The sequence below is a fragment of the Leptonychotes weddellii genome, chromosome 10 (genome assembly GCF_054177405.1).
Source record: "Leptonychotes weddellii isolate Sample4059 chromosome 10, ASM5417740v2, whole genome shotgun sequence".
NCBI lineage: Eukaryota > Metazoa > Chordata > Mammalia > Carnivora > Phocidae > Leptonychotes > Leptonychotes weddellii.
This window is the reverse complement of record NC_138378.1, coordinates 96345345-96358216: the sequence shown is the minus strand read 5'-3', so window position 1 is coordinate 96358216 and position 12872 is coordinate 96345345. Positions and strand designations below refer to the sequence as shown.

Sequence of the window (12872 nt, the reverse complement as noted above, 5' to 3'; positions counted from 1 at the left end):
TGGGCTCTGGCTCTCATCTTACCACTAATGCTAACCTCCTTTTGAGAGTCTCAGCTTCATTTCCATTGCAAAATTAGCAAACCGGCACAGGTTATTTATAAAGTTTCTCTCTAAATCTACAAGTCTATGAATTTATTATTACACATTAAAATAAAAATTTGAAGTAGTTATTTTCCTTCCCCTCACAAATATTTTAGTAATAAAATAATATTCTGAGAGTACAATCCTTTCAGTTCTTACCACATAAAGCTCCGGCACGACCTTCCAATGTCACCTGCCAGGTAAAAGAATCGCCTCGGGCCTTCTCAGCCTCCAATTCCTTTAGAGAACGGGGAAAAACATTTCGCCACAGTAACAACATCTTGGGCAGATGATAACGAACAACAGATGGTCCTATTGGAGAAAACGAGAATGCGAAACCATACACATAAACCATATATATAAACCATACATTACAAAGTCAAAGAGCCCCACATAGGCTTTAACAATACCCATCGTTTCACTCTATCTTTACCTGTAATGTAAGATTTTCAACGTGCGTCTTTTATTTTCCAGTTTGATTGAGAAATAATTGACATATATTGCTGTATAAGTTTAAGGCATACAGCATGATGGTTTGGGTTATAAATAATTGTAAAATGAGTACCATGACAGGTGCAGCCAACACTCATCATCTCATATAGACACAATAAAATGAAAAAAAAATTTTTTTTAATCTTCTCCTTGTGACGAGAACTCTCAGGATTGACCCTCTTAACAGCCCTCCTGTCTGTCACACAGCAGTGTGATCTGCAGCCACCGTGCCGCACACCACACCGCTGTATTTACTCAGCTCAGAACTGCAAGGCTATACCTTTTGACCACCGTCCTCCACCTCCTCCCCCCCACCTCAAAATGTTTCTTAACATATCTATTAAAGCATAATAAAACTCACCTACAAAGTATCAACATTTTTAGCAGCCAAACGTAAATCCATAACAAGTACTTTAAAAGATATTACCCAACTATATTCAGAATGGTGGCTTATGCATTATCAATAATGAAATACATCTGGGATACAGCTTATGACATCTTTTCTATAAATACACATGTATATAAACATAGACACCCAAGTCCCACACACATACGTCTATATATTCCTCTATTTGGGGGGCAACTGATATGGCTAATTTTGTTTTATGGAGGAGCGGTATGTTTAGAACTAAGAATTTACATTCTGAGGAACTCCTTTAACATACCATGTAACGTATTTAACATAAATTTCTGGAAAAGTTAGCACTTTTTATTTTCTTTAGAAAACTAGGGCAAAGTATACCTTCCAAAAGGTAGATGCTCAAAGTGGTGAGTGATTCTGTAGAGCACACACACACATGAACTAAAAAGTAGACACATCTCATCGCCAGGACAACATGTCTTTCTGTTCTCTGTACAGTGCTAAACTTTGCCTGTATCTCAGATTTGTCACAGCACTTAGGAAAGTGAAATGCAGAATGGTAACCCCAGAAAAGCAGCACCAAAAAGACCATTTAAATGTGACCTTATTACCACCCTACCAAAATCATGCCACTCACGTCACTCTGGGGATGGAATGTGCCCCCATACTCTTATCTCATTTGGTTAACACTAAGCCAATTAGTTAGACCAGGCCTATTCTGATAGTAAACGTGAAACTTTGTTAACAAATTTCTCATTAAATGTACTTAAGCAGAAATTACCAAAAATAGGAATCCACTCCCAAATGAGAGGAAAAACACCTTCACCAATTTTCTCATGTCATTCACAGTCTAGAATGTGAAGTTTAATACTTTTAAATTAAACTTTCTTTATCGTCTACTGACAGTTATACAGTTAGACAAGATCCTACTCAAATATAACTATACCTAAAGTCATAAGTGCTCCAAGTAAAAGCCATCCAGCCTGGGTACGCTGTAAAGACAGCCTGCTATTTTGGGCAGCAGTTCGTAAGAGATCTTCAGCAATACTAACTACCATCTGCAAGAGAAGTTTAAAATTGGATTTTAACTGAAACAAGTTAAAGAAATCAAATAAGAAAATACATAGCTAGTGTGCTTAGTTAAAAAAAAAAAAGTTGTCCTTTTTTGTTGTTGCTGTTAACATGTCTTAAAAGAGGCAACATCAAGGTCTGCTTTATCCTGACTGCACGCCTGTCTCTGAGGACACCCCACATAGCACAGTGGTTAAGAGAGAGCTCCAGAGCCAGACTGCCTGGGTTCATATCCCAGCTTTGTCATTTCCTGGCTTTCTGACCTGGGATAACTTAACTTCCCTGCCTCAGTTCCCTTACTGGTAAAACAGGTATAACAGGAATGCCAACCTCACTCCAGGAAGCATTAAGTAAGTTAATACAGCAAAGCACTCAGAAGAGTGCTGGTCCATGCAACCACTTAATAAATGCTATTATTGGTAGTACTGTTATCCTATATTCGAAGATTTGTTGAACTCCCATTATGTTTCTGCCATTAAGCTAATCTTATGGCACCTACAGTCTTATTAGAGAATCTGTTACAGGGAAAATGGGAAGTAACAAGCAGCACATGATTAAATGACAAAATAGTAAGACAGATGTAGTCGTGGTCTGCAAAGGGGAAGGTTATCCTAGATGGAGTAGCTCTGAGGAGACGGCATGAAAGAAGTGACACTCTAATTGGGCCTTCAAACAAATGGATAAGTTTGGTACAGGTGACCAAGAAGGGGGACGAGATTCTAATGTACGAACAAAGGCATGAAGGCTGAAAAAGGCATGAGAAGAAAGCAAGATGACTAGTCTAAGTAGAGCAGTGGGAAATGAGAATGAATGGGTAGAAAGAAGGCAAACTGCGGAGGTGCCAGTTTACCAGACAGAGGGGATTATGTTTATTCTCTGAGCACTGGGTAGTCCCGAAGGGTCTCTGAGCTAATGTGAAACATGGAAGTGGTATGGGGAGTTGGGAGAAAGACTGCAGGCAGGATAATCAGAGAGGAGGCAGTCAAACAACAAAAGGAGACGGAAGCTGAGATTCGAGCAGTAGCTACAGAACTCTTAAGAACGAATGGATCTGGGCCTAATGTCCCAGAAAGAATCTACATATGTAAGGTTGCAAATAATATTTACATAAACAATATTCTTGAGAAAAAACCATAATAGTATTAGCAGGTATAGTAGAAAGAAACTGACTCATAAAACCATTCAACTATTATTATTATCAAAACACTAAATGCAATAACATATACTCCTGTTATCTTTGAATACAGCAATATGAATTTTTATCTCTAAAAGCTGAAAGAAAAGCTCTGATTTCCACATAATTACTGTAAAGTTTTTTTTTCTCTAAAATAAAATGATACTACACCCAGACAAAATCTACTATTCCTATGCAGAATTAAATATCAAATTGTAATTAGGGTCTGTCAACTCCATATTGGCAGAACACTGTTTTTTATATTACTATAGTAAAACTGTTGATCACCCAGCTCAACATTAAACACAGAAGGTGTTCCAATGAAGACTAAAGCCCACATGACAGCACTTATAATTCCACGGTCTCTGTCATACCTTTCCCTTGGCATGAGGAATGCCCAACGGACACTGATGAACTCCACCTAACAAAGCAGCCATTGCAAAGCTGTAACCGCTAACAGCTTCCGGTGAAGTTTTCAAGTTGTTGAGCCGTTCTGCGCACCTGTCTAGAAACGGTGTCAGCTGGAATGGTAAAGCCACGGCCACACAGCGCAGACACCAGGCGGCGGCAAGCCGGGCAGCCATACTTGGATGAAGAAGCACTGAAGTCACGGTTTCCAAAAGTCCTAAAGAGAAATACACCAAAAAATGCCTCTTTAATGAAGTCAAATGATTTCATGAACAAGAAGAATATGTGTAACATGATTAAAATCATAATCATTATGGTTTTACCCAAATACTTTCAGAACTTTGCCAAAACACAATACATTATCTCAGAAATAGTAGAGAATTTTAAAGGAACAGTTTCTACAAAAAAAAAAAAAACATGCATAATTACATCCCCCAAAAATATAAAGGTTGATGTAAAAATTAAATGTGTATTCAACAAATTTTAGCCAATTATTAGAAACAAACTACCGTGACTTTATTTGTCTCCCCAACCTTTATTTCACCATTTATTCAACATTCACAAACCCAGTGAATCTTAACTTAAATAAAACTGAACTTTTAACAAATGATCTGAAAACTACTCATTATAATGGCAAGTAACTAATCAGGAGTTAAATATCAATCACACTTATGACTTTTTTTTTAAATGGTAAAAAGAATCCCAGCAAGTAAGTGAATTATCATACCTATAGATGCTTCCTGAATAAGAGGGGATGCAGTAGCATTCAGGCTCTGTACCAGGCTCCCGAGTTCTTGGAGGGCACAGACCATCACATGCTGGCTTGCTGCAATGTCTGCTGCTCCAGATTTGTTTTCACCACTAGTATCATTCACTACTGCTTCTGGAAACACAGAATCATGTGTTTGATGTGGGTGAATTAAGTTGTGACAAAACTTTTTTGATTTCTACAACTGACATTTTTATACCAGTATTTGCACCAGTTGATGCCTGGGTGTTAAAAGCTCTGTATGTAACTACTTCTTAGCAGAACACCAGTGTAACTAAACACTGAAGTGACTGAGAACACTGTTTAGTGACATCAAGGCAGTACTGAAGTATGCGCGGAGGTATTCAGCCTGCGTCCGGGAATAGCCCTAACTTGAGCAAGCAGCAGCAAAGCACAGCGTACCAAAGCACTGGTTCCTCAGAAAGGCACGTGGCTTCCAATCGCAACTCTACCAGTCACATCAGCTACATGACACTGGGCAAGCCACTCCACTAACCCAAGTCTCCAGTTCTCCTTCTGCTGAGAGGGATAAGGGACTATCTCAAAGAGTACTGTGGTGATTAAAAAGTCAATTCACATAAAGAACAGAGCACAATGCTTCCCACAATACACATGCAGTCAGTGTCAGCGGCCATTATTGTTACTTCAATATTATTGTTGCTACCTCAAGTGCTGCAATATATGGATAGCAACATTGTTGAATTACTGACCAGAAAGCAGATCCATAAGGAAACTGGCTTTAGAATTCCTTACTGAGATGCTCCTCAAAGTTCCCGTTAGCTTTGCTGCCCTCCTCCCTGACCTTTCAATAGAACTGAAATGTATTTAACATGTATTTAATTCTGCTTTTAAGATTTTTAAAAAATCAGTAAAACTTCCTCACCTTTTTTGCATTCATTGTGTATTAATAGACTATAAGATGAAATCAGAGAGGGAGACAAATCATAAGAGACTCTTAACTATAGGGAACAAACTTAGGGTTGCTGGAGGGGAGGCAGGTGGGAGGATGGAGTAACTGGGTGATGGGCCTTAAGGAAGGCACTTGATGTAATGAGCAGTGGGTGCTATATGCAACTGATGAATCACTAAACTCTACCTCTGAAACTAATAATATACTATATGTTAATTAATTGAATTTAAATTTTAAAAATAGACTAAAATATATATAATATATAATAACAGAACAGATTAATACATTATAGACTGTAATTTTCTCTTTTTTTCAAGATTTTATTTAATTTATTTGCCAGAGAGAGAGGGAGAGAGAGCGGCAAGGCAGAGGGAGAAGCAGGCTCCCTGCTGAGCAAGGAGCCCGATGTGGGGCTCAGTCCCAGGACCCTGGGATCATGACCTGAGCCGAAGGCAGATGCCCAACCGACGGAGCCACTCAGGCATCCCCAGACTGTAATTTTCATTATGGACCTCGTTATTTTTAGCTATTTCTGGACTTCGAAATGCAGGAACTCTATCTTTTGATTGCTAAACCACAGCTCCTTGACCAGGTACTATCTATATCTGGTTCACTATTTTATTCCCACAATCTGGCACAGTGTTTCTAGCCCTTAAACATTTCTTCAACATATTATTGTACAAATATTTTTCAAGTTGTGAACCTAGGACAGATTACTGTTTTAATATAACTGAAGAAAAATATCTCATTAGTTTAAACACCTTTAATTCACAATTCATAACTTTCAGTTAGCCCTATGCATTTAAAAATGCTTTGCTTGGGGCAGCTGGGTGGCTCGGTTGGTTAGGCACCCAACTCTTGATTTCAGCTCGGGTCATGATCTCAGGGTCATGGGATTGAGCCCCAAGATGGGCTCCGCGCTCACATCACAGAGTCTGCTTGTCTCTCTCCCTCTGGTCTTCCCCCTGGTTGTGCATTCTCTCTCTCTCAAATAAATACGTAAAAATCTTTAAAAATAAAAAAACAAAAATGGTTTGCTTGATGTGGATGGAGCTAGAGTGTATCATGCTAAGTGAAATAAGTCAGTCAGAGAAAGACAAATACCATATAATCTCACTCATATGTGGAATTAAAAAAAAACCAGATAAACATATAGGAAGGGGTAAAAAAGGAGAGAGGGAAACAAAGCGTAAAAGACTTTTAACAATACAGAACAAACTGAGGGGTGATGGAAGATGGTGGGTGGGGGATGGGCTAGAGAGGTGATGGGTATTAAGGAGGGCACTTGTCATGATGAGGGCACTTGTCGTGATGAGAATCACTGAATTCTACTCCTGAAACCACAATTGAACTGTATGTTAACTAAAATTTAAGTAAAAAATTTTTAAAAATAAAAAAATAAAAATGATATGCTAAGTAAAAGCTATTATAAACAATGAAAACTATAACCATTTGTGAATTTACTTTTACTGATTTTATAAAATATTTAATATATATTCTTTAAATATAAATTACTGATTATTCTCTATTCATTAAATTGTTATTTTTTTAAAAGATTTATTTATTTATTTGAGAGAGCGAAAGAGAGAGAGAGAAAGCAAATGGGAGAAAGGTAGAGGGACAGAATCTCAGACTCCCCACTGAATGCAGAGCCTGAATGTGGGGCTCGATCCCACAATCCTGAGATCATGACCTGAGCTGAAATCAAGAGTAGGATGCTTAATCGACTGAGCCTCCCAGGTGCCCCCAAACAAAGCATTTTGAAATGCATAGGGCTAACTGAAAGTTATGAATTGTGAATTAAAGGGTGTTTAAATTAATGAGGTATTTTTCTTCAGTTATATTAAAACAGTAATCTGTCCTAGGTTCACAACTTGAAAAAAATTTTACGATAATGTGTTGAAGAAATGTTTAAGGGCTAGAAACACTGTGCCAGATTGTGGGAAAAAAATAGTGAACCAGATATAGATAGTACCTGGTCAAGGATCTGTGGTTTAGCAATCAAAAGATAGATTTATTTATTTCTAAAGACCACTATTAGGCAATATAATTTGCCTGATTAAGGTTAAGAAAACTGAACTGTCCTACGGAATGTATATTTTACCTTTAGTTCCCTAATCGGATTAACAGCTCCATGAAGGCAGGAACTTTTACGTCACTCATTATTCAAACCCTGAATTACTGCTTTGCAATCTCAGATACTCAATAACTACTTCTTAAACTGAGAAATTTATAAAATGGACATTTCTTTTAATTATGAATAACTGAGCCTTCACAGTATATCCTACAGTGGGCTAATAACCACCTGTAATTGCTCCTAAGTCTTCCTATTACACCTATTAACAAAAGGAAAACAAACAAACGTGTTTATAAAACAAAAGGCCCAAGCAGAAAAATTACAATAGGTTGTTCCTCAAAGATAGCAAAGCACTATGCTGCTGAATACCAGGAGAGCTAGAACATCAGCACAGGTACTAGAAATGAAACAGAAAACCTAACCTTTCAAACATGCTACTCAAATCTTTAAAAATTCTATATCACTGTAATTATGTTGTTTTAATAACAAATAAGAGTACTCAATAAAAGTGACTCTTAAAACACAGTCCAGAAAAGGACATGAACTAATCAGACCCATTAGTATTTACTAAGCATAATAACATAAAGCTAAATGACTACAGAAATCAACAACACACATCAAGATATCAATTCTTACCTACTGCTTTCATTTGTTTTCCAATAGCTTGGCATATCTCTTTGGCAGCTGCAATCTGGGCTTTTTCACCTAGCAAACTGCCCACAGTAGCTCTTAGGATAAAGGAGACACATCGTCTTGAGTACACAGCCTCTACATGTGTTTGCGTTGCCCGAGGATGGGAAACCAGATCAAGTACGTGGGACAAGAATGTAGCAAAGCTACGCTCCAACCACTGACCACCCAATGTAGTTACAAAAACAACATATGCCTATAAATAAAGATATGAGATTAGAGATAAAGCAATACAGAAATAAATGATCACAGCACACAAAATAAATTATATTTGAGATTAAAGTTGAGAAAATTCAATACTTAAAACCTTTTTAGTACTTCTAGCATAGGAATTACTGGTGGAATTATCTTTGGCTAAAAACTGTTCTTAGTAGCTTCCTGAAGAATGTAAAATGACAGTGAGGAGGGAGGGAAGGAAAGCTGAATTCATCCTGATGATGAGGAAGGTAATAGGTTATAGGATTAAGAAAACTGTCACATCCTAAATAAACATTGACCTAGGACTAGAAAGCCCTGCTTGTGACCGTAAGATAAAAATGGTTTACTTCTACTTTACACTTGTTTCAGGAACAATGTACAGTTGGAGTGATTTTGACTAAGATCACAAAGAAACATTTTATCTTTTTATGTATTAATTATTCTTAGATCATTAACCATAACACCTTATTTGCTTAATTATTATCTTGTAATTTTAACTACAAGTCAGGATTAGTTTCATAATTATATTGGTGATTACTCATTAATGATAAATCCAATCGAAGTATTAACCAATACGATTAGCTACAGAGTCATTGCAGAACATTAAACTCTAAATGCCTCAAGCTATTTGAATACAATTTCAACTAAAACTGAATTATTTTACATCTGATTTTCTGCCAAGTAAAATTTGGGAAAATGTGGGATACTTACATAAATATAGCAGACAAAGGCTTATTTGCACATCATTAAGAATCTATCTTTCCATATAAGTGTGTAATTTGGAATCTAAATGTCATTCATTTGGTAAAATAAACATTTTGGAAAAAAAAAAAAGCAGACAATATAAAAAATCTGTGTGTACTGAGTCTTCCGTGAGATTTCACCAGCAATGTGAACGGAATTCTTTCATACGTATCCATTACAAACCTGTGTGACTCCAACTCTCACTTCACGATTAACAGACCCTCCGACTTTTAACATCTCTCCACCACTCTTTAAAAAACCTGACCCTCCACGTAGAAATCCTGTGGCCATGAGTTCTAAGACTTCATCAAATGTCGCTCGCTTCACGTTCTGGCGCATTACTTTCAGGAAGAAAAGTAAATTCATAAGCAATATATTTTGCTATTCATTGGATAATATTTTCTAATAAATTTAGCTTAAAAATTCAAGTAATTATTTTTAAGGATCCTTAAACCACTACAAAGAGGGTCCTTCCATTGTCTTATAGTCTTTAAATTTACAATGTACTTGCAAAAATAAATTCAATTTTGAAGCAAAAAATGCTAGGAAACATGGAAGGAGCTAGAGATTAAAAGAAATTTATTAAATCTACTCCAAACATAGCCTAATAATGTTAACCTTGATATATGTAACACAACAAGGACAAAGCACATCCATAGCACATACTGCTAATTGATCACAGCCCTCATTCCCAACAGAGTAGACTCAAAGAAACTTTGCCAAGTCCATGCTTTCTAGACAACAGTTAGCAATAGATTAAAATGTCACTGGACTGAAGCCGAATTGCCATTCCCTTGCACAGAGTTTCATATTTTATAAAGTCTTTCACATACAGCTGCAAACATAATCCTCACAAAAAGTCTGTAGGAGAGGTATAAAGCTCATGATTAAGTATGTAGACTTTGGAATTTGGCTGCCTGGGTTTGAATTTCAGCTCTGATGCTTAACAGAACACTTAAGAGAACACAAATTACACAATCTCTGTAAGCCTCAATTTCCTTGTTTATAAATTGGGAATAGTAACAGTACTTATAATTCATAGGGCTTTTGTGAGGATTCAATAAAACTCAGTTATATGCTGAATTCAGTGCCTGGCACATAGTACTTAATAAACGTTACCTGTCATCATCATCATCTAATTGCACAGACTGAAATTATTATCGTTAAAGATAAAGAGACTAAAGCTCAAAGGGTTTTACAGCTAATTAACAAAAGAGCTAGGACTTGAATCTATAACATCTGATTCTCCTTCTACTACACAGAGCTGGAGTAGGGGTGGGGACAGTAGCAGGCGTGGCCGGGCTCCCTCAGGGTCCACTCACAACCCTCACTGAGGCACCTCTATGCAACTGTGAGGCACAGCAGAAGTCACAGGACAAATGTCTCTGACTCTGCTTACAGTAATGGCCAAAAAAAAAGAAAACAAAAGAAAAATAATACTGTACTATAAAAGGGATCTACTCATCAGAGATTGCAAGTAAGGAAGCATATTAAGTGCCAGAATCCAGTCCCCTGAAGATTATACAAAACCATTTCATAAATCTTACTTGCTTTTATATCCAGTATACTTGATAGATATTATCCTGTACATTATAACCACAAAAAATGTCTTGTCTATATCAAGAAAAATGCCATTTGGGTAGTTCTATTCCCTGAAAAAGTAGACAAAGACGCTTAACAATTTAAATCTTTCAAGTGACTTGCCTATAACAAGTAACTTATTTAGATAGATTTCATATACCTTCAAATATCTGTTACAGTCTACATCAGGGATTCGCAAATGATACCTGTTGCTTGTTTTGGCATCAACGCTGTAGCCATGACTGTTCCTAAGAGTTTAGACACTGCCACTCGAACCCCATAATTTGAGTTTTCCAAAGCCTTAAAGCAGTGAGTGGCAATATTTTCCAACTCAGCAGTCCACATGAACACAGCTTCATTCTGTAGTTCTAGTAAACACTGGAATTTAAAAAAAAAAAAAGTAAATTACATCCTAGAACTTCCACTTCCAGAGATATAGTAACAAGATTCAGATTTACTCTCTCTCCTGAAATAACCAAAAAATTAAAACATACGAAATAAGAGTTTTCACGACACTGGACATTAGGCAGTGAAGGAGAGCAATGCTTAGGAGATGGAAAACAAACTTAACACTGTAATTGTCCCAGCTTACGGCCTCGAGAGAGTTTTCAGTACTTAGGAGAAGACATTTAACACTAAACTCCTGTAGTATAAAGAAGAAAGGTCTCAAATCAATAACCTCAGCTTCAACCTTAAGAAACTCATGACATAGAGCAAATTTAGCACAAAGTAAGCAGGGGAGAAAAGAGAATAATAAAGATAACAGAACTGAAATAGAAAACTGAAAAAGAATAGAAATAAAACCCAAAGCTGCTTCTTTGAGATGACCAATAAATTTGATAAATCTCTAGCCAGACAGATAAAGAAAAGACAAAAGACACCAATTACCAAAATTAGGAATGAGAGCGGTCACATAACTACAGATTGACTATATATTAAAAGAACAAAGAGAACATCATAAACAACTTTATGCCAATAAATTTGACAACTTAATTGAAATAGACAACTCACTAAAGAAAAAAGATAACCTAAATAGCCCAGTATTGATTTTTAAAATTGAATTTGTAGGAGCACCTGGGTGGCTCAGTCGGTTAAGCCTCTGACTCTTGGTTTCGCCTCAGGTCATGATCCTGGGGAGGAGGGGCGTTGTGGGATGAAGCCCTGTGACCAGTTCCTCGCTTGGCAGGGAGTCTACGTGAGATTCTCTCCCTCTGCCCCTCCCCCATGTACTCACTCACACACGCACACTCTCTCTCAAATAAATCATCTTAAAACTGAATTTGTGTACAAGTAAAACTGGGGAAAACTAAACAAGATCAATGGACTATGTCAATGTCAACACTAATATACTAGTTGTAATACTGTATTATACTTTGCAAGATATTACCATTGGAAGGAACTGGGTAATAAAGACATCTCTATATTATTTCTTATAATTGCATGTAAATCTACCATTAAATTAAAATAAGAAGTCTACCTAGAAAAAGCAACAACAAAAACAACATAAGAAATCAAATATAAAACAAAAGGCACTTGACAAAATCCAACATCCATTCCTGATAAAACCTCTTAGCAAGCTAGGAATATAAGGGCGCTTCCTCAACTTGCTAAAAGTCATCAAGAAAAACCAACACTAAATGGGAAAAAACTGAATGTTTTCTCTATAAGGATCTGGAATAAGACAAGGATGTTTGCTCTCATGTTTTTTTTTTTTTAAGATTTTTTTTTACAATAGCACCAAAAACCGTAAGATACCTCGGAATAAACCTAACCAAAGAGGTAAAGGATCTATACTCTAGGAACTACAGAACACTCATGAAAGAAACTGAAGAAGACACAAAAAGATGGAAAAATATTCCATGCTCATGGATCGGAAGAATAAACATTGTTAAAATGTCTATGCTACCCAGAGCAATCGATACCTTCAACGCCATCCCGATCAAAATTCCAATGACATTTTTCAAAGTGCTGGAACAAACAATCCTAAAATTTGTATGGAATCAGAAAAGACCCCGAATCGCCAAGGAAATGTTGAAAAAGAAAAACAAAGCTGGGGGCATCACGTTGCCCGATTTCAAGCTATATTACAAAGTTGTGATCACCAAGACAGCATGGTACTGGCGCAAAAACAGACATACAGACCAATGGCACAGAAGATAGAACCTAGATATGGAACTCTATGGTCAAATAATCTTTGACAAAGCAGGAAAAAACATGCAATGGAAAAAAGACAGCCTCTTCAATAAATGGTGCTGGGAAAATTGGACAGCCACATGCAGAAGAATGAAACTCAACCATTCTCTAACACCATTCACA

The 12872-nt window shown here is 36.8% G+C and overlaps 1 protein-coding gene across 2 annotated transcripts in view; it reads right to left on the bottom strand.

Annotated features, from left to right (window-relative positions):
- HEATR5B (HEAT repeat containing 5B) overlaps window positions 1-12872 on the bottom strand; it is a 103925-nt gene that overhangs the window by 80322 nt on the left and 10731 nt on the right. For both annotated transcript variants that reach the window (XM_081796918.1, XM_081796920.1), the window contains exons 6-12: window positions 10763-10934; window positions 9159-9316; window positions 7980-8229; window positions 4315-4470; window positions 3554-3804; window positions 1881-1992; window positions 241-393 (exon numbers count right to left, since the gene is read on the bottom strand). In XM_081796918.1, coding sequence (XP_081653044.1) covers window positions 241-393; window positions 1881-1992; window positions 3554-3804; window positions 4315-4470; window positions 7980-8229; window positions 9159-9316; window positions 10763-10934 — 1252 coding nt within the window. The remainder of the gene's footprint in view (window positions 1-240; window positions 394-1880; window positions 1993-3553; window positions 3805-4314; window positions 4471-7979; window positions 8230-9158; window positions 9317-10762; window positions 10935-12872) is intronic.